The sequence below is a fragment of the Siphateles boraxobius genome, unplaced genomic scaffold, assembly GCF_051911475.1.
Source record: "Siphateles boraxobius isolate OS27281-9 unplaced genomic scaffold, OSU_SipBor_1 68, whole genome shotgun sequence".
Classification (NCBI taxonomy): Eukaryota; Metazoa; Chordata; class Actinopteri; order Cypriniformes; family Leuciscidae; genus Siphateles; species Siphateles boraxobius.
The window spans coordinates 1773813-1801359 of NW_027509195.1; the positions used below are offsets into that span (position 1 = coordinate 1773813).

General features: G+C 42.7%; 2 protein-coding genes and 1 long non-coding RNA gene across 23 annotated transcripts in view; 1 reads left to right on the forward strand and 2 right to left on the reverse strand.

The window, feature by feature from the left end:
- The window catches only part of LOC143722670 (uncharacterized), a 191817-nt gene that overhangs the window by 91356 nt on the left and 72914 nt on the right, over positions 1-27547 (forward strand). The window lies entirely within an intron of this gene.
- Positions 12833-27547, reverse strand: part of LOC143722650 (papilin-like) — a 630543-nt gene continuing 615828 nt past the window's right edge. For 16 of the 20 annotated variants that reach the window (XM_077214119.1, XM_077214114.1, XM_077214116.1 and 13 more), the window contains 7 exons: positions 18498-18650; positions 17587-17736; positions 17046-17195; positions 16404-16556; positions 15528-15677; positions 14596-14739; positions 12833-13131 (listed from right to left, as the gene is read on the reverse strand). In XM_077214119.1, coding sequence (XP_077070234.1) covers positions 13127-13131; positions 14596-14739; positions 15528-15677; positions 16404-16556; positions 17046-17195; positions 17587-17736; positions 18498-18650 — 905 coding nt within the window. In that variant the 3' untranslated portion in view covers positions 12833-13126. The remainder of the gene's footprint in view (positions 13132-14595; positions 14740-15527; positions 15678-16403; positions 16557-17045; positions 17196-17586; positions 17737-18497; positions 18651-27547) is intronic. The other 4 variants (XM_077214104.1, XM_077214105.1, XM_077214115.1 and 1 more) reach the window with 4 other exon arrangements.
- Positions 22233-26419, reverse strand: LOC143722672 (uncharacterized). Its single transcript, XR_013196961.1, has 5 exons — positions 26212-26419; positions 22908-23086; positions 22698-22786; positions 22527-22593; positions 22233-22287 (listed from the first exon to the last, which is right to left on the reverse strand). It is a non-coding gene; the product is annotated as an uncharacterized LOC143722672 (long non-coding RNA).

The window sequence follows — 27547 nt, forward strand, 5'->3', positions numbered from 1 at the left end:
GACCCAACACTAACTTTTTCTACAAATAGCCTTATTTGAAATAATTAATAATATAAGGTCAGTGTACTTTTGCGTCCATTCGTTTTTCTTTTTTTAACTTGTAATTGAAAAACGAAAAAATGAACGGTTGTTAGGCTATTTTTAAAACGCAAGTTGAGCACCAAAATTTGAATTTGAACTGTACACACCAAATGCTGCGCAAAAAAAAAAAATAATAATAATAATAATAATATATATATATATATATATATATATATATATATATATATATATATATATATATATATATATATATATATTGACGTATTTTCAGATTTTTGTTTATGACTTTTTCCCCTTTATTAAATATTTGAAATATTCACAAATTGATAGGGAAAAAATGTCGATATTACTGGTTTTCTAAGGCCAAATTAGAACCTGGAAATTAGATTCGAATTTGTTCGTTTAAAAGTGGACATTTCAAGCTTGTATATTGGCTATATTTTGTTTCAGTTCATTTTTGAGACACGTACGCTCCAGTTCACGGAGATCATGAAAGCGCGCCTGTGATTTTTTATTTTATTTTAAAAAAGCACAAAGTTTTCTTGTTATTGTGAGTTTACACCAATAAAATTGTGTATTTTTATTTACACATAACAAATATTGTGAGTACAGTTTATAAACTGAAGGGACGGATTGCACAACCGTCTCCACGGATTGTTTTGTTTTTTCCCCACAGATGGAGGGTTTTTTTCCCTCCATGATACAGGGTTTAAAAATATATTTATATTCATCATTTATATGGTCCATTTATGCTACATAATAAAAAGAATACACTAGCCTACAAAATCGCATCAAGGTAAGATATAAGTGAACATTTGAACCATATGCCCATGTATGTTTTCTTTTCATTACACTATTTACGTAAGTTAACACCCAATACTTGAACAGTTTAAAGTGTAATCTGGCAATTCAGGAAGCAGCTTCTGAATTGGGACGCAGAAAACCTCTGGCCATGATCCGGCTATTAAAGCCGAAAATACATGACTGAAACATCCTCACCATGTCCTCCAGTAAAATATAAACAAAATAATGTTTATTCAATTATATAAAATGATTTATCAGGATGGCAGCTGTACGCTACTCTCGCACCGTTGCTTGGCGCCAGGAGCGGTAATCGGGAACAAATGGATGTGCAATTCGGGAATCATATACGAAGGCTACATGCGGAGCGTCCTTCGAAGGCTGGGTAGGCTGGGTCCTTCGAAGGACGCGTTCGGAGGATGCAGCCTTCACATTGGGACACAGCTCAAGACAGGAGGACTGGGAAGTAGCCTACACAACGAAGCAAGACGAGTCTAAACGCGAAAATGAAACGAAGTAGCCTTACCCAAGCGGCTCAAATAAAAGAAAAAAGACGCCGATATGTATGTCAGAAAACGCTGCCAAAAAATGACAAACTTTTTACGCCTTCTGTTAGGGATACATGGCGCTACAGCAGCTGCAGTTAGAAGTGACGCTAGATGAGGATAACGTGTAGCGTAACGTTACATCCTACAGAAAGGGCAAAAGTAAATATGACATTTATTATGGGTTTATGTGATGATTGTTTGAAGTTCACGTAAATTAAAAGTTGTTTGAATTAAAATTTGAAATTAAATTAAAATGTATATTTTTGAAGCCTAGCTGTAGGCCCTATTAGTATCAGTGATAGGTCTACTGACCTTCATTCATAAAAAGATGCCATTAAACAAGTATTTAAAATATACTATCTTTATGTTGTCTCTGCATTCATTTGTAGATTAGCTGTGAAATTATGACATTATAAACTAGTATAAACATATAAAAAAATGTTTGTTTGTAGAATGTTTGAAATGTCAATCTCAAGTGCAATGCCAATTGCAACCTCCCTCACTCACTCATACAAAGTCAATTACTCATCTTGGCAATATTTGTATATGGCTAAAATAAGTATATGGCTGTTTGTGGGGGTTTACTTGTCTTGCTGGTTATATTGATATTGATTTGATCTTAAAAATAATAATAAACAGAGCTGGTTTTCCTGGCATTTTGACAAAGACAGGTGTTATCTGAAACCGTATTCTCTGTTGGGTTCCATCATGACTATTAGTTTGTGTAGTACTACACTTTGTGTGTTCTCTGCTTTCCATCTTCATTTTGGAGTAACGAAATGTATGCAGGGTTTAAAGGGGAAGGGTTTTTTGAGCCTGGGTTGCAAAACTACACTTACCTTGGCCTCGACATTACATACACAGGGAACCTCAACATGGCTGTGAAAGATCTGAGGGACAAAGCAAGGAGAGCTTTCTATGTGTAGCAGTAGGCCTACTTAGGCTACATCTGTCAGAGTCACTTCATATGAGGGGGAGTGCCCCTTTAATTGTGTCCTTCTGCGACATATAAGGGCGTCGCTATGAGTGTGCGTGCTCTCTGTGGCATTGTGTTTCCAGTCACTGTGTTTCCGGTGGGACGCGGGACACATGCATGTTTGTAAGGGTGGACGGAGGAGCTTTGTGGGATGCCTTCAGAGTTGATCCGTTTCATGGACTGTGTGTGATGCGCAGAAGTTTTGGTGCCGTTTGAATCGCACAACAGGTGCGGGCCGACGTGCAAGAGGCGTTATAGTGGGCTGCTGTTTTGGGTTAGCTAAACTTTTGCAGATACTCGTTATTGTCTGCTTGTTTTGGCTACCTGTATTGACATCGACTTATCAGCGTGACTTTCCTGTCGGTTTGAGGGAGACCGGTCAATACGGGTTCGCCTGCGTGCTGAATTAGCAGACGAACGAAATTAACTCTGTTTCAGTTCGCGTGGTGCATCGACACGCCGGGTCCCGTTTCATCGCTTCATTCATGGAGTTCCGAACGCTGTCACTGGATCAGCTGGACTGTTGATTATGGGCTGTGAGTAATTTGAGTTTCCAGTGCCGTTTAACCATTAGATTAGCCATCTAACTGTCCCCATCTGTTCTGCATTGTTTTGTTTTTTTGAAATATTATTTTCTTGGGAGTTGATTTTTGTGAAACTTATATTTTTTTTGTGTTGAATTATGGTTAGTATGTCATTCATGTAACGTTACCTATTTTGTATGTGAGATCTGTTTCCCTCGTTTGCTGTTTATGTGTGGCCAACCCGAGGGCGGCCTGTTGAAGGTGTTTTCTTCTTTTCGTAATATTGTTGGCTGCTTTTGCCCATTTTTTTGCCCAGCCCAAAGATTGGTTGTCGGGGTGACCGGACGCGGCACCTCGAGTTGACGAGCCAAGCTGGTGTGGTGAACTCCTTTTTAGTATTGTATTTTAGACTTGTTTGTAGTGACTGTTTTGTATATGATTGGTTTGTGTGTGTGTGTGTCACTTGGTCTTATTTTTTTCTTCCTTCAGAATTGGGGCGATCAGTGGCAAAAAGATGAGCGTCTTCCCGATTGTGGTGGTGGGTTCTTTTGCCTGAATGCTGTGCTCCGAATGCTGTGCTCATATTGAGGTGTGACGTGAGTGTGCACGTATGATTGCTGTGTCATTGCTGCCACGGGAAGCCAGCGACCAATTCTGAAGCAAGGTCTGTGTGTTATTTGTGTGGATTCTTCTTTTTGATTTATTGGTGTCTTGTTAAATAAAATTGGAAGACTTTTGATGAGAAAATAAAGTTTTTATGGTTTGTACTCAACCCAAGTCTGATACCTGACTCGCCCCGGGGTGGCGTAGTCGGTAACTTTATAACCGCCCACCTCACTTGTGGCCTAGTTGTCTGGGCTAACGTTTAGGTTGAGCGAAATTTTCTAAATCTTAGTGCATCTTTACTCGGGTCGCCACATATGCAATAAAAAGAAACATTAAAATCTATATTCCAATTGAAATCTGGCTTAAAATTTTCAAATTTGTACTAGAACCAATAATTCTATATGGTTGTGAAATTTGGGGGCCAAAACTTAATAATGAATTTGATAAATGGGACAAAACAATCTGCAGTAACAAGTTCCCAAAAGCCTCAGGACAGCAACGCCAGCTCAAGCTGACCAAACCAAATTATCAACAAGCAGAAAGAAAAATATATTGAATACTGGAAAGAAACGACTAAAACACAAAGTAAATTACAATGTTATCTGACCCTAAAAAGAGAATTCACACTGGCAAATTACCTGAGTACAATAAAATGTCCTAAACTAAGAAAAATGTTGACAACATACAGACTGAGTGAACACAGCCTGGCCGTAGAAAAGGGTCGGCACAGACAGAGCTGGCTCCCACAAGAGGAGAGACTCTGCTCACAGTGTGACAGGGGACAGGTAGAGACAGAGCTGCACTTTCTAACCTCATGCCCCAAATATAATACACTAAGACAAAAACACTTCCCAAACATTTCCCAAATATCCACCTGTTTCTGGGGGGGCGCTACTGTAAAAAATAAAGTGGGTGCAACTTCTGGCCAGGCGGCGGAAGAAGCATACCAATGGTATATTGTGTGCTATTTAGCGAAGAGGCTAGGTGTTTTCTTTTTTTTTTTTCGGATCATTTTTTTAAAACTATTTAAACTAAGTCGCAAACCTTTGAGAGATGTTGTTACGGAGCTCATGGACAACGTGTGCTAATTCAGTGGCCAATTTTATTATAGCCTACAACTATCCCATTATATAAACATCTACATGTTTTCGGTGCTGATGCAGCTATACGTGTTCATGTAACATGTAAGGGTGGCGCTGCCAATAAAACGCCTAAAAGCTGTCACAAAGAACCGGCAAAAGTAATATGATTATGAATATGTAAAATATAGCAATGATACATTTTAATTAGGCTATTTATTAATAAACAAGTGTTATCTGTGTCGATGCAGACTCGCGATCTTCACAGTAGTGAACGCGCCGGAGAAAAATGCACATTTCATATGGATTACATAGTTCACTTTCGTGGGAACTCCTATGTCTCGTCGGAGGAGTTTCCAACGAATTGGGATCACGCTAGGGAGACCAACTGCCTTCGAGTGAACTAAAACGAGCCAATAAACATTGGCATGCAAGATTTGCATTCCGCGCGCCGCCTACCAGTGCGGGTATAAAGCGGAAGCAAGCGCATACACATTTGCTTTTTGCTTCGGAGCCGACCGGTTGTGTCCTCTGAGTGAATGAGTTTCAAGAAAGTGTTTTTTTAGTGCTCAACGAGTCTGCTCTTTTTCTGGATCTCTCTGTGTTGGTGTGACGGCGCTTTAGTGATCTTCGCGAGCTCCCGGCTGCCGGTGGTGATTCACGCTATCTACATCTTTCAAAAGAGCTGTTTTCACAGCTGGTATTCGGTTGAGTGCACACAGCGGGCTTGCAGTTTCCCCGCTGTGTTGCCGCGTTGATCCCTGTGTGCTTCAGCACAATAAGAGAGCGTTCTCTAAAAGAGTAACACTGGTGAAGATCGCGTCCTTTTTCAGGATGACGTTTCATCCATGTGTTTCTGGATGCAATCGATATCTGCCACCGGTTGATGGTCACGATCGCTGTCTCTCGTGCTTGGGCCTCGCGCCCGCTGAGGCAGCGTTCGTGAACGAGTCATGTTCTCCCTGCGGGAACATGACCATCGCGATGCTTAGATCGAGACTAAGATCCCTCAAACGAGGGGGAGTCCCTTTGGAGATTCCCCGATCTAGTTCTTCTTCTGGTTCACTTCAGAAGAAGGCTACTTCGGCTAATCCCATTGGTGGTCTGAGGGTTACAGTGAGGAATGTCCAGCCGGGTGAAAGACCCCCGCAGGCTCCTCACTCCTCCCCATCGCTGCCATTGGAGCCTCCGGAGGAGCGCACTGGGCCATCTCGTGTGGTCCCAGTCGTTCCCTTCGGGTCTCCGCCGGAGGACCAGACATCGATCGCTGCATCAGAGGGAGAGCGGTCATCTTCTGGAGATGACGACCCGACTGCGTTGCCTGGTGTGGTAGCGTTAGGCGAGCCGGATCCGGAAATGGCCGCTATGCTTTCCTGGGCGGCTGCGAGTGTCGGGCTCGAGTGGAACCCTCCACCGCGTCCCGAACCCTCGCGGCTCGACGATTGGTATCTCGGGGCGGCTCGTCCTGGTACTCAGCGCCCTGCCCCGGTTCCTTTCTTTCCGGAAGTGCATGACGAGGTGACAAGGTCGTGGATGGCCCCTCTGGCGGCCAGACACAGATCGACTCCCTCACCACTCTCGATGGCGGGGCAGTGAAGGGATAAGTGGACATCCCCCCAGTGGAACAGTCAGTAGCGATGCAGTTGTTTCCTAAGACTGCGTCCACCTGGCGGGGTACCCCCACGCTCCCCTCCCGCGCCTGTAGGTTATCTTCCAGTCTGACTGGAAAGGCCTACAGCGCGTGCGGAGAAGCTGCTTCTGCCCTGCATACCATGGCGCTTCTCCAGGTCCACCAGGCAAAAGCGCTCTCTGACATGCAGGAGGGTGGTACCGACCCACGGGTGCTCCAAGAGGTGCGTACGGCGACGGACCTCGCCCTCCGGGCGACGAAAGTCACCGCACGTTCCCTGGGTCGGGCGGTGGTCCAGGAGCGACACCTCTGGCTAACCCTGGCCGATATGCGTGAGTCGGACAAGTCTAGGTTCCTGAACTCGCCCATACCCAGGGTGGCCTCTTCGGCGACGCGGTGGAGAGCTATGCCCAACAGTTCTCCGCCACCAAGAAGCAGTCGGAGGTTATCAAGAACATCATGCCTCGGAGACGGCCTGCTGCTGCCCCGTCGCCTGTGCCTCCGGCTGCTCATCACCGAGGGCGCCCTCCTACCGCCGCCTCCGCCCCTGCCCAGCCTAGGCAGCAGCCCCCTAGGCAGCAGGGTGCCAGCCGCAAGAGAGCTGCCCAGCCCCCTCGGGAGTCGTCTAAACCTCCCGGGAAGAGGAGAGGCAAACGACCCTGAGACGGGCGACCCAGAGGATGCAGTGGCTGCTCATCGGGAGGGAACCTCTGTTCCTCTCCTTCCCCCGAAGGAGGGCCGGGCGGAGAATCTTTTTTTTCCTTTGCTTTCTGTTCTGCCCAGAGTACCCAAAGTTTCAATAAAAGAGCAGTTTCTACTTCCTCTGGGTCACTCACGGTCGAGTCTGGCAGCCGAGGTCGGCCAAGTGCCTCGCCGCTCCCAGTCTCCTCCGTCTAAGAGGGTCAGAATGACAGTGTGCGCCGCCACGTTGCCTCGCCGCTCTCATTCCCCTCACCCTAGCGCTCGGACGCCAGTGACGCCGCTACGGCCTCGTCGCTCTCGTCTCCCGCTGGGCAAGGAGGTGCGGAAATCAGGATACGACGCCTCCGGGCCTCCCTCCCCATTTCCCCTCCTAGCTTCGCCTCGGGACAGCCAGCAGCTGAACGGCTCCAGGCCTTCCCTGTTGTCTGCCCCCCGGTGGAAGCAGGTAGGTGTTGCCCCGCACACCCAGACCCCTCTCTCGGCCGCAGTAATGCCTCCGGAGTCCGGTCCCTGCCTTCCACCTCGCTGCCCCTCCGCGGGTACGCCGGTGGTTCCCGTGGGCTCGTTGGTGCGGTATCTCGAAGCCTGGCTAGCACTTCCGAGACCGTCCCGATGGCCCATTCGTACCATTTGGCTCGGCTATGCAATTTAGTTTGCCCGTCGGCCTCCCAAGTTCGGGGCATCCGCTTCACCAGTATGCGGAGTGTCGATGCCTGTTTTGAGGAAGGAGATCGACGTCCTGCTGGCGAAGGACGCGATCGAGCCGGTCCCTCCAGCCGAGATGAGGTCTGGGTTCTACAGCCCTTACTTCATTGTACCCAAGAAAGGCGGTGGGTTACGGCCGATCCTGAACCTGCGAGTTTTGAATCGGGCCCTTCACAAGCTCCCGTTCAAAATGCTCACGCAGAAACGCATTTTCGAATGCATCCGTCCCCAGGATTGGTTTGCAGCGATCGACCTGAAGGACGCGTACTTTCATGTCTCGATTCTTCCTCGTCACAGACCGTTTCTTCGGTTTGCGTTCGAGGGTCGAGCATATCAGTACAAGGTCCTACCCATCGGCTTGGCCCTGTCGCCCCGTGTCTTCACGAAAGTCGTGAAGGCGGCCATTGTTCCCATGAGAGAACATGGCGTTCGCATTCTCAACTATCTTGGCGACTGGCTTATAATTGCGCTCTCGCGAGATCTGTTGTGCGAACACAGGGACTTTGTGCTCCAGAACCTCAGCCGATTGGGATTTCAGGTCAACTGGGACAAGAGCAAACTCTGCCCCACGCATAGAATCTCTTATCTCGGTATGGAGTTGGACTTGGTCAGTCAGACTGCGCGCCTCACAGAGGAGCGCGTCCAGTCAGTGCTCAATTGCCTCAAGTCTTTTCAAGGCAAGTCTCCGGTCCCACTGAAAGTTTCAGAGGCTCCTGGGGCATATGGCAGCCGCAGTAACGCCGCTCGGCCTGCTTCATATGAGACCGCTTAAGCGCTGGCTTCTCGATCGAGTCCCGAGATGGGCGTGGCAGAGCGGCACGTTCCGGGTCTACATTACCCCGCACTGTCGCCAAACCTTCATTCCTTGGTCGGACCCTGTGTTTCTACGGGCCGGAGTTCCCTTAGTCCAGGTGTCCAGGCATGCTGTGGTTTTCACCGGTGCCTCTGCCAAAGGGTGGGGGGCCACGTACAACGGGCATGCAGTTTCAGGTCTGTGGACGGGGCCTCAACTGCATTGGCACATCAACTGCCTAGAGTTGCAAGCAGTAAACTTAGCCTTGTGCCGCCTCAAGGGGCTGCTTCTACACAAGCATGTACTGGTCCGTACGGACAGCCTGCGACCGTTGCGTACATCAACCGTCAAGGTGGTCTACGCTCCCGTCGTATATCGTGACTCGCCCGCCATCTCCTCCTATGGAGTCAGAAGCATCTGAGGTCGCTTCGGGCCATTCACATCCCTGGTGCGCTCAACCGTGTAGCCGACGAGCTCTCACGGCAGCCGCCTCTTCCGGGAGAATGGCGACTCCATCCCCAGGTGGTCCAGCTGATTTGGGGTATCTTCGGAGCCGCTCAGATAGATCTGTTCGCCTCTCCGGACACGACCCACTGCCGGCTGTTTTATTCCCGGACCGAAGGATCCCTCGGCACGGATGCACTGGCACACAGCTGGCCCCGGGGCCTCCGCAAATATGCGTTTCCCCCAGTGAGCCTTCTCGCACAGACTTTGTGCAAGGTCAGGGAGGACGAGGAGCAGGTCCTGCTTGTTGCGCCGTATTGGCCCAACCGGACTTGGTTTCGTGGAACTCATGCTCCTCGCGACAGCCCCTCCTTGGCCCATTCCTCTGAGGAAGGATCTTCTTTCTCAGAGACGGGGCACCCTATGGCACCCGCGTCCAGACCTCTGGAATCTTCATGTTTGGTCCCTGGACGGGACGCGGAGGTTCTAGGTGGCCTACCAAAGCCTGTGGTTGACACCATCACTTCCGCTAGAGCCCCCTCTACGAGGCGCCTCTATGCATTGAAGTGGAACCTGTTTGTCGATTGGTGTTCTTCCCACCGGGAAGACCCACGAACTTGCCTGATCAGAGTCGTGCTTTCCTTCCTGCAAGATGGGTTGGAGAGAAGGCTGTCTCCCTCCACCCTCAAAGTGTATGTTGCCGCAATAGCCGCTCATCACGATGCAGTAGAAGGTTAGTCATTAGGGAAGCACAACCTGGTCGTCAGATTCCTTAGGGGTGCCAGAAGGTTAAATCCACCTCGTAATCCGCACCCTGTTCCCCCCTTGGGACTTAACGCTAGTGCTCAGAGCAGAGGCCCCCCTTTGAGCCATTGCAAACGGTTGAGTTTAATATCCTGTCTATTAAGACAGCTCTCCTGTTGGCTTTGGCCTCCTTTAAGAGGGTAGGGGATCTGCAGGCTTTTTCGATCGACGAATCGTGCCTTGAGTTCGGGCCGGGCCTTTCTCATGTTGTTCTGAGCCCCCGGCTCGGATATGTGCCCAAGGTTCCTACCACTCCATTTGTAGATCAGGTAGTGAACCTGAAAGCGCTGCCCCCGGAGGAGGCAGACCCAGCCCTTGCTTTTCTCTGTCCCGTCCGCGCCCTGCATTGTTACGTGGACAGAACGCAAAGTTTCAGGACCTCAGATCAGCTCTTTGTCTGTTACGGAGGCCAGCAGAAGGGAAAGGCTGTCTCCAAGCAGAGGTTAGCCCACTGGCTAGTGGATGCTATCGTCCGGGCTTATGCTTCCCAGGACGTGCCTTGCCCACTCTACTAGGAGTGTTGCCTCCTCCTGGGCTTTGGCGCAAGGCGCCTCGCTGACAGACATCTGTAGAGCTGCGGGCTGGGCGACACCTAACACGTTCGCTAGATTCTATAGCCTACGTGTTGAACCTGTTTCCTCCCGTGTACTCGCTACGGCCAGTAACGCGACGAATTAGGTTATGTCGGCTTGCTACGCCATTCCCGCCTCTCGGCCGGATACGTGCGTCTTGTTACTCCGTTGGTTCCCCAACATACGGCTAACCTCGTGAGTTCCTCCATCACCCCTTCGGCACCAGGTTAGGCGGATCGCCCGGCGCTAGGTCTATTACCTCTCTTAGGAGTTGTGTGTAGACTGCGTGGCCTACAGTGATCCCTTTCTTCGACCAATTTTCTCCACGATCCAGCTACCCTCCGGGCTAGCATCGTGTCTTTCCCTCGACAGACCATTCTGTCCTCCTTGCTGAGTACGCTCCCACCCCTTGGGCTGGGACTACCTCAAGGACTGCCATGTGTTTCACTACCCCACGGGTTAGTACACATGTGTATTCCAGTGCCTCCCTTCGGGCGGGCTTGGGCTTCCGCAGCGTTCCCTCCCACAGGTTGGGCACGCTTTCCCAGTGTTATCCATATCCACTGAGAGGGTCTTGCAGAACAGCAGTGTGATTTCCTAGCTAGCTCCTGCCAAAGACGATAAGAAACTGCCCCAGCGGGTAGCTAAGCTGGGCGCTGGAAGGGGCCAGCACGATGGCGTTTTGTTAAGGATCCCAATTCGTTGGAAACTCCTCCGACGAGACGTAGGAGTTCCCACGAAAGGGAACGTCTCGGTTACGTATGTAACCCTCGTTCCCTGAGTAGGGAACGGAGACGTCTCGTCCCGTCGCCATGCTGCTGTACCTTCGCGGAGGACTGGACACTGTCCGGCTCCTCAGCGAAAAGCAAATGTGTATGCGCTTGCTTCCACTTTATACCCGCACTGGTAGGCAGCGCGCGGAATGCAAATCTTGCATGCCAATGTTTATTGGCTCGTTTTAATTCACTCGAAGGCAGTTGGTCTCCCTAGCGTGATCCCAATTCGTTGGAAACTCCTCCGAGACGTCTCCGTTCCCTGCTCAGGGAAGGAGGGTTACATGCGTAACCGAGACGTTTTCTTTCGTTTTGAATTGTTCCGTTTAAGACATTTCAAGCGTTCTGTAGATTATATATATATATATATATATATATATATATATATATATATATATATATATATATAATTTCTCAGGTCTGTAAGGCAAGTAGACTATGCTGAGTTTCGGTTCATTTATGAGACGAGCTGCAGTTCAGGTGCCGGCGCCTCCGTGTGGTGATATTATTGTCTGCTATATTTACTTATTTATTAAATCCAGGTAATTTGTTGATGAAACATTGATTAAAATGAAGATACAATTAATACAAAACTAAATTAACTTTAAAAGGCTTAGTGCTTTCTGTCAGGGGCGCGGCTAGAAATGTTGGGCCCTATGAAAGAATATGAGGTTGGGCCCCCTACCCCACCCATTCCATTAATAAAATCGATCTCTGGGGGCCCCAAAAGTGTGTGGGCCCTTAGAATCGTCCTAACTTTTCCCCCCTTAGCGGCACCCCTGCTTTCTGTTTGAGGTCTGTAGGTCTGTTTAAAGCAGTCTTTTAGTAGGCTAACGCTTTCAGGGAACTGTCACGTCCATAACACGAAAAATAAAATAAATTGAATATTTTATTTTCTGTGGAGAGACAACCCTTCTTCATGACGGTCAACTGTTGAATGAATGAACGAGTGTCACGTCTCGCTTGTTTACCTCGAACCGGAAGACGCGCCCACTTTTGACGCAAGGCCTCATGGGACGTAGGAAACTTGTGGATACCCTGAATTCGAATCCATATCAGACACACAGAAACTCCCATACCTACTGGGAGAAATGCCCAAATGTGAAATAATTGCTGCAAAATATGTCTCCTCATGCCATAAAATGAGGACAACCAGTGGAATATCAGATGGATAAATAATTGTACAAATTTTCAAATAATTATTTTGATTGTTTGATATTTTAATACATTTTTTTTATTTTTTATATTTGATGCTGATTTTTTATTTTTAATTGTTTACTTTTATGTATCTACATATTTGTATGTCTATGCTTTGGGAATATTGTGCTATTTTACACATTCATGCCAATAAAGCTAATTTGAATTTTTGAGTTTAACCAAGTGTCACAGAAACTACAATCCAACTACTGATCCAACTAAATGGATGTCTAAGAATGTGGCAAGTATTTTCTACTTTCTGTAATGCAATGATATTTAAATGTGTTGTTTTGAAGGACTGGACAGTTTTTTTCCTTGATTTTCATACATTTTCCCAAAGGCTAACCTAATGACCTCCAGACAGGGTGTTATTGAATTCAAATTATAAAGCAGCTCTATAAAACTGGTTAACTTCACATAATAAACTAACTGGAAACCCATATATAGATAGTGGTAGAAATGCCCCTACGCACCTGGCTTAAGTCAACCTGGCGTCTGCTTCGAGACACCTACAAATTTGTACTCTACTAGACGTCTCTCCACAGGTCTCTAGTATTCCACTTCAGCACTAACACTTGGAATGAAAATCTCTCGTCTAGCCTGCGACGCACTATTAATCAGACAGACTCCAAACAATGCCTTTGAATATACTTTATTCACAACCTCATATCAATCACAGAGAATCCCACAGGCAAAAAGAATACAACAATATATATAGGATAGGTACATGGCAAAACTAACATGACATTATTCTCAAATATGATTGATTCTACGTATGTGCAATTCAGCAACACCACCCCTCACCCCTCCCCCCACACCCCTTCCCTCATGCATGATCACAGGGGGTTGAGCAGCATTTCTGTCTGGCAGGGTACTGACCATCATGGGAACAGTATTCGGCACACACTGGATTCTCTTTCAGTAGGACACTTAGCCTGTATGGATAGAGATTCAGATTTAGTCTGGCCATTTAGTGGCATTCAGCCTCAGATGTAGAGTCAAGTCACCTTTATTTATGTAGAGCTTTTTACAATACAGATTGTTTCAAAGCAGCTTTACAGAGATAACAGGAAAATAATGTTGTAATAATATTGTTAAATATAAATTAAATGTCCCCAACTAAGCAAGCCAAAAGCGACAAAGGCGAAGAAAGCCGAAAAAGGCGACAAAAACATAAGGCATGAATAGCTAGTTTTACTTACAGAGTGAATTGCATTCTAAGCATTATGCATGAACTTTAATAATTTTGTAAGATGTCCCTGAACATTATTATTGTTGTTATTATAAAATAAGAAAACTGAAAGGCAGAGAAAGCTAAACCAAACATTAATATAATAAATATATGGTAACACTTTACAATCCATTTGTTAACATTCATTTACAATCCATTTGTTAACATGAAAAATACTTTGAAAGCATTTATTAAGTAAGGAATAATTGATGACGTGCCGTTGAATTATTAGAAAAATAACGCACCGACGTGGTAATGCGGTCATGACACGAATACCTTGGGTGTGCATTATATTCATCAGACCAGAGTCAATTATTCCACTTATTTATTTATTTAGTTTATTAATCATGGAAATTATTTGTTGTTTTTAATCCTATTGTTCAACATATTTATTTGCTTGGTCAGTGTCGTTGTGGGTTTTGGTGCTTTTGCTGTTGTAGGCTTTAAGGACCTTTCAAATAACTGAAATCGCTTTGTGAATTGACAGGGACATGTAACGGTTTTAAAAAGCAAAAAGGTACTTGAGGCTAGTGCTGTATCGTGAATAATTCACGGCTGAAGGTGTTACAGCGCTTCGTGTCGTGCCTAACAATGCCCTTCAGCCATGGCTTATTCAGGATACAGCACTGCCTCTCGTACATTATTGCTAACATAATATAATATATACACAACAGTTTATTCTGGTTCTTGAATCTGATTGGCCGTAAGCCTTTTCCAATCGTGCAATATTACCCCAGTATCATGGCTGACGAGCAAACCACCATCATTTTACAAAAACTATGGTTGTTGTGTCACGGAATGTAGTTGACTTTTTTGTTTATAGCCGAGAATGTAGTCATTTAGACCTCAAATATGCAACATGCGAGTTATATATATATAACAGCGCATATTTGACTATTCGTTTAGATGTTTTCAGAGATTGAGCTCCATACTGCCTCGAGCCGCGCCGAAAAAGCGTGCAGGCTAGAAATAGAACCGACATCGTGCATGTCATTTTGACACGAATACATATTAATAAATGACATAATGTTTCAAAGTCTATAGGTTTTGACATAATATAATAAAAAATAAAAAAAGATTTTGAACACACAAAACCTTAGTTTTCGTTACTTGAAATAAACAATAATTGTACATTTTGTATTAACTTTAAAATCTATATATATAATACCTGTAAATGGAGCCGTACATTGATGTCCACCGCATGCATTGCTGCAGCATTTCTCTTGTCCGGGACACTCACTGTCATCAGCACAAAACTCTTCATTCATACAGATCATCATTTCTTCATGGCTTGGACACACTCCTGGCTTTACTGTTATACAGACACATCAGAGCGAGAAAAAAAAAGAGCCCTGATATATTGAAGAGAACAGGTAAATGTGACAATTTAAAATGATCTTCACAGAAACTCTTAATAAAAACTCTAAATAAGTTATATTTTTAAAGCATAATAAATGTTAAAATTGATAGCTTTCAATTATACTGTAATGCTGAATGCCTACAATTACTAAAATTAGGGGGGAAAAATCTATTTCATAGAGACATCAAGAGCAGTATTGGTATTAGTGATGGCCTCTTTCATAAAAAAAGATGCAATTAAACAAACATTTGAAATATTTGCTACTTTCTTTATGTTGTTTCTACATTCAATTTCAGATTAAAGGTGAAATTAGGCTCCTACAATTTTAAAAATATATATAAGAAATTGAATTCTAGGTGCGATTAATTGCACCTAATTACAGAAAATGTGCCATTAATTAGTTAATTTATTTTATCGATTAACCACACATAATAAAATATAACATAATAAAATATGACTGTTTAATAAAATATAATAGAACTATTTCGGTCTTTCTACTTTAAAATGTTATGTTTTATTGTGGGTTTTAGTTCATTTGCTCTGGTTGGCTGTGAGGACCTTTGAAATAACTGAAATTATTTGGCAAAGTGATACTGAAATGTTCGTAATGCGGTCAAGACCTGCCTGGAACTACTTTAGCCGTGCGTTTCACTGAAAATAACTGCACACCTTAGATTCTTTGTCAACCAATCAGATTCAAACATTCAACAGCGCCGTAGTATAATATAACATAAAAATACCTGTAACTGGAGCCATACACTGAAGTCCACATCCATTACTGCAGCATTTCTGATTGTTGGCACACTCACTGTCATCGGCACACGACACGAAACGTATCAGGGCACACTTTCCTGGTTTATATGTTCTGCTTGGACACACTCCTGGCTTTGCTGTTATACAGACACATGACAGAAGCCATATCACTGAATGCTGAATTAATTTTCACTGGAGTTTTTGTTTCTTTTGCTGTTGTAGCTGTAAGGACCTTTGAAATAACTGAAATCATTTGACAAAGTGATATGATATGTACGTAATGCCGTTAAGACCTGCCTAGCAATTTCTGCTAAAACCAGTGTTCGAATTGGGGGGGGGGGGGGGGCGGCTGGGGGTCCCGGACCTCCCATAAGCATCAGGGGACCCCCAGCATGCCAATTGCACACTCCCTCAAAACTTGCGACATTGTGGCATTGTGCTGTGTGATAAAGCTGCACATTTTAAAGTGGCTTTTTATTGTGGCCAGCCTAAGGCACACCTGTGCAATAATCATGCTGTCTAATCAGCATCTTGATATGCCACACCTGTGAGGTGGATGAATTATCTCGGCAAAGTAGAAGTGCTCACTAACACAGATTTAGATAGATTTGTGAATAATATTTGAGAGAAATAGGCCTTTTGTGTACATAGAAAAAGTCTTAGATCTTTGAATTCGGATCATGAAAAATGGGGGCAAAAACAAAAGTGTTGCGTTTATAATTTTGTTCAGTGTGTGTGTGTAATAATATATATATATATATATATATATATATATACTAAAACCTTCATTTACGTTACTTGAAATAATACAAACTAATAATTGTACATTTCGTATTAACCTTAAAAAATATACAATAGAATACCTGTAACTGGAGCCATACATTGACGTCCACCGCATGCAGTGCTGCAGCATTTCTGATTTTTGGGACACTCACTGTCATCGACACACAACTTTTTACCCTTCATGATACACATAATTTCTTCATAGTTTGTCCTTGGACACTCTCCTGGCTTTACTGTTATACAGACACATGACAGAGAGAAAAAAAGAACCCTTATATATTGAAGAGAACAGGTAAATGTGACAATTTAAGTGAACTAAAAACAATCTTCACAAAAACTCATACGTTGTTATATTTTTAAAGCCTAATAAATGTTAAAATTGATAGCTTTCAAGTACATTGTAATGCTGAATGCCTATAATTAATTACTAAAATTAGGGTGAAAAAATCTATTTCATAGAGACATCAGGAGCAGTATTGGTATCAGTGATGCCCTCTTTCATAAAAAGATGCCATTAAACAAACATTTGAAATATCTATTAATTTATGTTGTTTCTACTTTCAATTTTAGATTATATGTGAAATTACTACAATTTTAAAAATATAAAAGAAATTGAATTCTAGGCACGATTAATTGTGCCTAATTTCAGATAATGCGCAATTAATTAGTTAATTTATTTTATCGATTAACCGCACATAATAAAATATAACATAATAAAATACCTGTAGCTGGAGCCATACACTGAAGTCCACATCCATTGCTGCAGCATTTCTCATTCTTGGCACAGTCACTGTCATCGGCACACGACATAAAACGTATCCAGGCACATTCTTCTGCTTCATATTTTGTGCTTGGACACACTCCTGGCTTTACTGTTGTACAGACACACAGAGAAGCAATATTACTGAATAATGAATTAATTTTCACTGCAAAAAAAACATGTTTTTGGATGTTGTACCTAGGCGAAATATTATTGGAATACATTTTACTAGAAATAACTATTTCGGTCTTTCTACTTTAAAAATGTCATGTTTTATTTGTCATGGGTTTTAGTTCTTTTGCTGTTGTTGGCTGTGAGGATCTTTGAAATAACAGAAATTATTTGGCAAAGTGATACTGAAATGTTCGAAATGTGGTCAAGACCTGCCTGGAACTACATAGCCGTGTGTTTCCCTGAAAATAACTGCACACCTTAGATTCGTCGTCAACCAATCAGATTCAAACACTCAACAGCACCGTAGTATAATATAATAAAAAAAATACCTGAAACTGGAGCCATACACTGAAGTCCACATCCATTGCTGCAGCATTTCTCGTTCTTGACACAGTCACTGTCATCGGCACACGACACAAAACGTATCCAGGCACATTCTTCTGCTTTATATTTTGTGCTTGGACACACTCCTGGCTTTACTGGCTTTACTGTTGTACAGACACATGACAGAGAAGCCATATCACTGAATGCTGAATTATTTTTCACTGTAAAAAAAAACATTTTTTTTTGGAAGTTGTACCTAGGCTAAATATTATTGGAATACGTTTTACTAGAAATAACTATTTCGGTCTTTCTACTTTAAAATGTAATGTTTTATTTGTCGTGGGTTTTAGTTCTTTTGCTGTTGTTGGCTGTGAGGACCTTTGAAATAATAATATAGTAATAATTATTTGGCAAAGTGATAAAGAAATGTTCGTAATGTGGTCAAGACCTGCCTGGAACTACTTTAGCCGTACGTTTCCCTGAAAACGCATTCAACTGGAAGAAGGGGGCGCTAAATTCTCTTGCATACCCCCCCCCCCCCCCCCCCCAAAACAAAAAACTCTTCCCAGATAGCACACGTACATCTGCAAGATACCTGTTAAAGATCAGTACATCTGGAAAGCATCTTCTGTTTACTAACATCTGACAGACATCTTTAAGATGTCAGTTTAACAAACATTCTAAATCATTACATCTTAAAGACATTTTCTAAACGTCTATTTGACATCTGACAGGAAACGTCCTATAGACGTATTGCAGATGAGCAAACACTCTAAATAATACGTCTTCCAGAAGTAAACATGCACATCAAATAGACGTCTCCGTGATGTACGTGTGCTATCTGGGTTAATGGTGCCCCTGCCCGTAGCATATATAATATAATATAATATAATATAATATAATATAATAGGCCTACCTGTAACTGGAGCCATACATTGACGTCCACCGCATGCAGTGCTGCAGCATTTCAGATTTTTGGGACACTCACTGTCATCGGCACACAACTCTTTACCCTTCATGATACACCTTACTTCTTCATAGTTTGTCCTTGGACACAATCCTGGCTTTACTGTTATACAGACACATGACAGAAGCCATATCACTGAATGCTGAATTAATTTTCACTGGAGTTTTTGGTTCTTTTGCTGTTGTAGCTGCAAGGACCTTTGAAATAACTGAAATCATTTGACAAAGTGATATGACATGATATGTACCTAATGCAGTCAAGACCTGCCAAGTAATTTCTGCTAAAACCAGTGTTCAAAATTACCTTGGGGTCCCCCAGTTTTTCATCAAAACTAAAATACTATAAACATAATATATGATGTAATATCTATTTTTCAAAGTATGAAAAACTTCCACTCCCATAAGAAGCTACTCCAAATTAGATTTGCGTCTGAAAATACTCAAGTGCGCCACACGCTGTTTTCTGAAGGAATTCAAGTCAAATCACCTTCGTTTATAGTGCTTTTAACAATGGACTGTTTCAAACCAGCTTTACAATGATAATAGGAACTTAAAGTAACAGGATTTTTTGGGTTGTTGTAGTCTAATATGTAGTCATTGTTCATTGCCGAAGTATTTTTTGCCGCGACAAATTAATCAGTCCTTTATGCCTGGCTGCCTGCACATTCATTCACTGAGCTCACGGCTGTTGCAACTTGCGCTCTCTTCACGACTCAACCTCCACGGGCAGTTTTTAATGTTTAATCAGACAATAACTACAAGATTTTGCTTTAGTATAATTTTCGGGACAATCAGGTCCATATCATCTGTATCTTCCAGAGAAGTCTCTATCGACTGAACAGCCCAAGAGTGATCGACCTAGTTACAGAAGAGCAGAATCAGGGCACCCTTGCTTGTGTGATAAGATAACTCATATATCTTAGGCTTATGTTGTGAATATAAAAACAGTAACTAAATGGGTATTTTTATCATCTTGGTGACATTTCTGCCCCACTAATGTGTTGGCTGTGACATGGGAGAGAGAGCACATACAACTCTTCAGATAGCAGAAATGGTCATTCTCTGTAAAAAAAATTAATAAATTAACGTTAGGCATGAACATGAGAATTTATCAAGATCTTTCTAAATGTGCGCTCTTTTGGAAATAAAAAAAAAAAACTTTAATGAAGCTATTTTAAGTAGCCATAGCAATGTGATCACAATGTTGCAGATGCAATTCAATCGGTTTATGCCATTTGATTATGGCACCAAAGCTTGCAGTCAGACTATTATCCAAGGCTGGCCTGTTAAAAAAAAAAAAATAGCCCTGTCTAGCGCTGGTCAGCTCCCGACTGAGCAGGGTTCCATGGGGTGCCAATGGTAAGTCAGCCATGGTCAATGCCTAGTTAAGTCAGCCATGGTTAATGCCTAGTTTGTTTCAGCATTTGTAAGTCAGTAGTTTTGCAATGTGTTTCAAGCTTTTTCACATTTATCTGCTTCAAATCAAAGTAGTTTAGAAATCTACTTTATCCCTAAACTGATCTAGTTTCGTATTTTAAAAAAAAGGTGTGTAACGAGTTGTAAATTACCAATTTTATGAAATGTTTAGTTGATTCTGAAGGCTAATCGCTTCAACCAACGGTGCAAGTGGTAAGCGTTTTGCTTTTCTTTGCTTTACCCCGAGCTTAAAGTAATAAATAACTGTGAAAAAAAGAGCAGTATATTTGGTGAGTAGTGTATAGTTGGTGAGATTAGCCTACTATATTTCCATGTCAATCCGTGTTTTTTGACCACGAGCCATACCCTGTTACTTTAATTCAACGCGTGCAGCACAGAGCAAATAGACTCGAAACGATTGCTGCACTGTTGTATACGCACCGCTGCTGGAAAACATTGCCGGACTACATCCGCGTTCAGTGTGTCTAACCTGTTAACATGGGTAGGGAAAAATAGGCACAGCTACGCACTGCAAACGGATTATGTGTGAAACAGGCGTCAGTCCTTTCAATATAAAAGTCTTCTCCTGACTCATAATATGACAATTTATATATTTACAAAGTTCATCTGTCACTGGACACCTGTACTGTTACAGGTTTATGCATTTCTTTAGGCTGCGTAATTAAGTTAAATAACCTGGATCTCACCTGTGTGTCGTCCTAGAACAGCTTCCGTTGTGCTCAAGCATCCAGACAGACACAATAACACAGCGCAGTACACTCGAGCTGTCATCCTCTCCATCCGCGATTTACAATGAATGAACTGCTGGAAAATCAGGCCTACTTGTCTCACTCAGGATGAAAGAGTATTAAAGTTAGCGCTCAACCAATGGCTTGAGTTTGAGGCGGGATGATCTGTTTTGGCGAACAAAAGAACACGTCCGCGCCTTTTAAAAAGTTCCAATGAGGTCAGAGAGCTCCTGGCTATATGATGCCTAACGGGAGAGCTCTAGGCTATATGAATAATATGATGCCAAACGTGTTTTTCCAGAATACACAAACTAGTTTTGAATGACCTCAAAGGAGTATACTTTTCATCTACACAATAGTTTGATTTAGATGATATCCAATACAAGCCCACCGGACAGTCTTTTATGACAGTGTATGCGGGTTGACCAGGGCACTTCAATCCCAAATCTGAAACTAATCTGTTGTGCAATAATAATTAATTAATTAATAATAATAAAAGTGAACTAAATGGAAACCCCTCATTTTTGCATATAGTTTTAGCGGGCAGTTTTCGCCCTAAGGAATTTTGAAAGAAAGAAAGAACGTGTTTCAACGTTTACTCACTGTGGGCTACTTTAATATTTTGGCAGCAGTCATGCTTATCAGCCCTTGAATTTAACCCTTTGTAAAATACTACTAATAATAATACTACTAATAATAATATATATATATATTGTTTGTATAAATACACTCTATACATTGCTTTAAAACAGATTATGCATTAAAAGTAATGCATCCAGTGGAATGCTGCAAAGTTTTATATTACCACTAGATGGCAGGTGTATAAAAATGAGCCGTAGGTGTTTGTTACCAATGCAATGCAGTGTAAGAAAATCACATCGAATGGGCCTTTTATTGTGAGGAACCTTCAATCGAGGAGCTTGAAAGAAACACAAATAATATTTTCCATTACCTATGTGCAGTACAAATTTATGCAGTAGCCTAGTATGTTCCTGCACAACCTGAGGCTGCAGTTTCAGGACCCCAGTTCTAGGACCGCAGTTCCAGGACCCTAGTTTTTTTGTGACAGCGCCACCTACTCAACTGGATGATATAGCGGTGGTTGCAGTTTCAGGACCGCAGTTCTATGAACCAGGTGGTTTAGTTTGTACATAGTATCAAGAAATTAAATCTCAGGAGAATTTTTTTTAATAAAATGTGTTTTTTTTTTTAATTTAAAATGCATCAGAGGTTAATTACAAAGTGTGTACACAAAGTGAGTCACAATTTTAAGTTTAAACAAATGAATTTACACAAAATATAAATGAAAAATGTATATCAATCTTTAAAAAACTGAATCAGAGTAAGTCTTAGTTTCTTGAATTATACTCTATATTGATTAACCTCCTTAAGTTTAACTAATTAGCTTATTATCAGGTAAAATAAAGATGGAATCAGCAAATGCAGTCACTAAATTACAGTCATATATTTTAAAGGTTGTAGAGAGGCAAGATATGACTCAAGAATGATTCACAGCACCAAAAATACCCCCTTTTTCATCAGTTGCTGCACAGACAGAATGGCTGTAGGATTCAACTCTGAGAGAGAGAGAGAGAGAGAGAGAGAGAGAGAGAGAGAGAGAGAGAGAGAGAGAGAGAGAGAGAGAGAGAGAGTATAAATAAGAAACATTTGTTTGACATGTTCAACTGAAATGTATATCTCTGATTTAATACTTATGCACTGTTGGAGTTGTAGAGAGAGAGAAAGCCTAACAGAATATTCATGTTACTGACGTCTAATTCCAAATTTGTAAGTAGCCTATATAAGAGCAATACCCAATTGAATGGTCTCCCTTCTTTCCTCAATTGTTTGTCAATTTTTCTCTTAAATTCTTCCACTTCACTGAAAAAGTTAACAGAGAACAACCACTGTTGTGTTAACATAAATATCAGTAACAAAAGGGTGCACTGGGCATTGTGCAAAAATAATTAATGATCTACTCTGACCTGTAATGATAATCCGGAGCAGAAAGGAAGACCTGCTTAGCCTTCTGCAAGGAGACATTCCGGACGACAGCCAGGGCATATATGATGGCCTATGAAAAACGTTAATATAAATATACTATTATACCATAACTGAACAGCAAGCCATTATACATGGGTCATTTAGTAAGTGCAGGAACAGGACACACAAACACATTACATGGTTCGGCATACCTCTGGAAAAAGAACACCACAGATGAACTGCACTTCATCTGTGTAGCTCAACTGTGTTGGTATCCTATCCAGCACTCCTCTAAGATAAGAAAACAAGATGTCCTGTTGTCGAGGTAGACAGGCACACGGGAAGAGGTTACCTTATGTAACCACTTAGAGGGCTTCCCGTTGAGTACACCCTATGGGCAAACCGTGGTACAAAAACAATTATTTTTAAGGAATTGATACATTTAAGATAAAGATACAATAATTTGCAGCATAGTTAAAAAATAATGTTAATGTTTTCCCTAGTTAAGGCCCTTGGTGAATCTTTACTGTGAGTTAGTCTGTAAAGACGACTCATTTAATGACTTAATAACCACATACAACCTGGATTTTATGTTGCTAAATGAAACTTGGCTAGAAGAAAGCTGCAGTGCAACAGTCCTCAATGAAACAGCCCCTCCTAACTTTAGTTTTATGAGTGTCTGCAGAGCTGTCAGAAGAGGCGGAGGTTTAGCTGCTCTTTATAAAGATGTCTATCAATGTAAGCAAATATCTTTTGGGAATTACCCGTCTTTCGAATATCTGGGTACTGTGTTAAAAGGTGCTCCATGCATTTTACTTATCATTGTTTACAGGCCTCCAAAATACTCTCCAACTTTTGCTGAGACTTTTACTGAACTGTTATCAACAATTTCCTCAGAGTTTGACTGCTTTGCCATTGCTGGAGATTTTAACATTCACATAGATAATGCAGAAACCAATAGGGCAAAAGAAATCAAAACTGTTTTAAAAACTTTTGATCTGACTCACCATGTACATGGACCCACACATAATCGTGGACACACTCTAGATTTACTTATCAGTAAGGGTCTAAACATTTCATCAATTGTTATTAAGGATGTAGCACTGTCTGAACATTTTTGTATTTTCTTTGATATATTGATCTCTCCTGCCATTGAAGCTAGTTCTGTGTCTGTCAAGAATGAGAGCACTAGTGTACTATTTATCAAGGCTATATCTTTAACACCAAGCATATCTGCTGACTGTTGATTTTCTCCTTGATTCTTTTAACTCGAAAGTTAAGAGTGTAATTGATGATATTGCTCCTGTGAAAGTCAGGAAGAAGAATGGCAGAAAAAAAGCACCTTGGAGAAACTCAACAGCAGTGCAAAATATGAAAAGACAATGCAGAAAAGCAAAGCGCATGTGGCGGAAGACAAAACTTGTAGTCCATTATAACATCTACAAAGACAGCATCCATGCTTTCAATAAGGAACTAGGCAAAGCTAGACAGACTTTCTTCTCGGATATTATAAACAGCAATATAAACAACACGCGCACTCCTTTTGCTACTGTAGAGAGACTGACAAACCCCCCAAGCCAGATTCCCAGTGAAATGCTCTCAGAGAGCAAGTGCAGTGAGTTTGCTTCTTTCTTCTCTGAGAAAATCAATAACATCAGAAAGGTGATCAGCTCCTCCTTGAGTTGCGCTGGGATCAGGCAGATCAGACAACAGCCTGAGAAAGTCGTTACTATGTCTGATTTCGAAGAAATTGATGGGAAAATTTTGGAAGAAACCGTACAGCACCTAAAAACATCAACCTGTGCCCTTGATGCACTTCCCACATCTTTTTTCAAAAATGTGTTACACAGCTTAGAAGCAGATCTCCTAGAAGTGGTAAATGCCTCACTTCTCTCTGGGAGTTTTCCGAACTCTCTGAAAACTGCAGTTGTATAGACCGATAAACTATAGACCGATCTCAAATCTTCCTTTCATAGGCAAGATCATTGAAAAAGTTGTCTTCAATCAGCTGTACAAATTCTTAAGCTCAAACGGATACTTTGACAATTTTCAATCTGGTTTCTGACTGCATCACAGCACAGAGACAGCGCTCATAAAGATAATAAATAATATTCGCTTAAATACTGATACAGGCAAATTATCAGTGCTGGTACTACTCGACCTCAGTGCTGGATTTGACACTGTCGATCACAACATACTTCTTGACAGGCTGGAAAACTGGGTCGGGCTTTCTGGGATAGTCCTAAAATGGTTCAGGTCATACATAGGAGGCAGAGGTTATTATGTGAGTATAGGAGACCATAAGTCTGAGTGGACACCCATGACATGCGGAGTCCCTCAATGCTCAATTCTTGCGCCACTCCTATTCAACCTGTACATGCTCCAAATAATTAGCAAAATAATGAGAAAGAACCAAATCGCTTACCATAGCTATGCAGACGACACACAGCTCTACTTATCCCTATCGCCTAACGATTACAGCCCCATTGACTACCTTTGCCAATGCATTGATGAAGTAAACTATTGGATGTGCCAAAACTTTCTTCAGTTAAACAAAGACAAAACTGAAATCAATCCGTTTGGAAACAAAGATGAAGTTCTCAAGGTGAACGCATACCTTCAGTCTAGGGGTCAAACAACTAAAAATCAAGTCAGGAATCTGGGTGTGTCTCTAGAGTCAGACCTTAGTTTCAGTAGTCATGTCAAAGCAATAACTAAATCAGCATACTATCACCTTAAAAATATTGCAAGAATTAGATGCTTTGTTTCCAGTCAAGACTTAGAGAAACTTGTGCATGCTTTCATCACCAGCAGGGTGGATTATTGTAATGGACTCCTCACTGGCCTTCCCAAAAAGACCATAAGACAGTTGCAGCTCATACAGAACGCTGCTGTCAGGATTCTGAGCAGAACCAGAAAATATGAACACATCACACCAGTCCTCAGGTCTTTACACTGGCTGCCAGTTACATTTAGGATTGACTTTAAAGTATTATTACTGGTATGTAAATCATTCAATGGCCTAGGACCTCAATACATTGCAGATATGCTCATTGAATATAAACCCAACAGATCACTCAGATCATTAGGATCACATCAGCTAGAAATACCAAGGGTTCACTCGAAGCATGGCGAGTCCGCCTTTAGCTACTATGCCAGCCGCAGCTGGAACCAGCTTCCAGAAGAGATCAGATGTGCTCCTACAGTAGTCACATTCAAATCCAGACTCAAAACACATCTGTTTAGCTCTGCATTTACTGAATGAGCACTGTGCCACTGTTCGTCCGACTGTTTGTACTGTATTTTATTTTATGTTTTAATTACTCTGATTTCATTTGATTATTTCAGTATTTTATATTTTATTCTAAACTGTTTTAATTATTTTGATTTCTTTTGATTATTCTAATTTCTTCTATGTAAAGCACTTTGAATTACCATTGTGTATGAAATGTGCTATATAAATAAACTTGCCTTGCCTTGATTAAAGATGAATAAACGCGAACATTGTTAAAGTACCACCAAATGCTCCTCAGATCCCTGTAACTTTACAATAAAGTTCACCAGTCTCTTTTCTTCTGCTGTGTGTTCATTGACAGCTTCAATGTGGGCTGGGACTTTCTCAGAGATAGCACTCTGTCTTGGAACTCTGTAGACAGGCTGAAGAGTTCCTTGGACCAAGCTCCTGGCCTCATCAGTCCAGAAGGCAAAACGCTGACCATGCCTTTCAAACATTAAGAAGATTAATCTAAAGCACCGCATAGGCAAAAGCATACAGAAATGTCTGATTGACTGGAAGGTGTGGTTTAAAACGTCCCGGGTTACGTATGTAACCCTAGTTCCCCGAAGGGACGGACGCTGCGTGAAATCGCAGTGGGAACGCCCTTCAGCGTGACGCGTCTGAAGCATGAATGAAATCAGTCAATGGAGAGATGGAGCGTCATAGCGAGTGACGTCATCGACCAGGAAGCTATAAATATCCCCTATGCACACAATACGCCAGCTTAAAGTTACTGAAGCAAGCGACTCAAGGGGATGCCGGGAGAATGGCAGGACACGCAGCGTCCGTTCCTTCGGGGAACTAGGGTTACATACGTAACCCGGGACGTTCCCCTTCAGGGACTACCGCTGCGTGAAATCGCAGTGGGAACGTAATACCCACATCCCCATACGACCAAATCCCCGTCGTGTGTCATTAGGAGACACAAACCGACGAGAGTACCTGAGCCCCGGGAGTGGAGCTAAGATCAAGGGAATAAAACCTAACGAAAGTGTCCGGTGAGGACCAGCCTGCCGCATCACAAACGTCCTGAAGAGAAGCTCCTGAAAGAAGAGCTGTAGAGGCAGCCATACTCCTGGTGGAATGAGCCCTTACAGCCAAAGGTGAAGGCTGATGAGCCGAACCGTAAGCAAGCGAGATGGCCTCGACCACCCACTTGCTCATCCTTTGCTTAGATGCCGGACACCCTTTCTTAGGTGACCCAAAACAGACAAACAGTTGTTCCGATCTCCTCCACAGGGAGCTCTGTGGACATAAGCATCTAAAGCCCTAACGGGGCTCAGCAAATTAAGTTTCTTCTGGTCTGACGTCAGAAAAGGCGAACTATAGGTCTAACAAAAGTAGTTGGCACCTTAGCAACATAACCTGGTCTCGGACAGAGAAAGGCCTTAACCATACCAGGAGCAAATTCCAGGCACGAGGGTGCCACCGAAAGTGCTTGAATATCTCCAATTCTTTTTAGAGATGAGATAGCGAGAAGAAGGAGAGTCTTTAGTGTAAGAAACTTTTCCGAAACTTCCTTGATGGGCTCGAAAGGAGCTAGGGAGAGACCTTCTAAGAAGATGGCCAGATCCC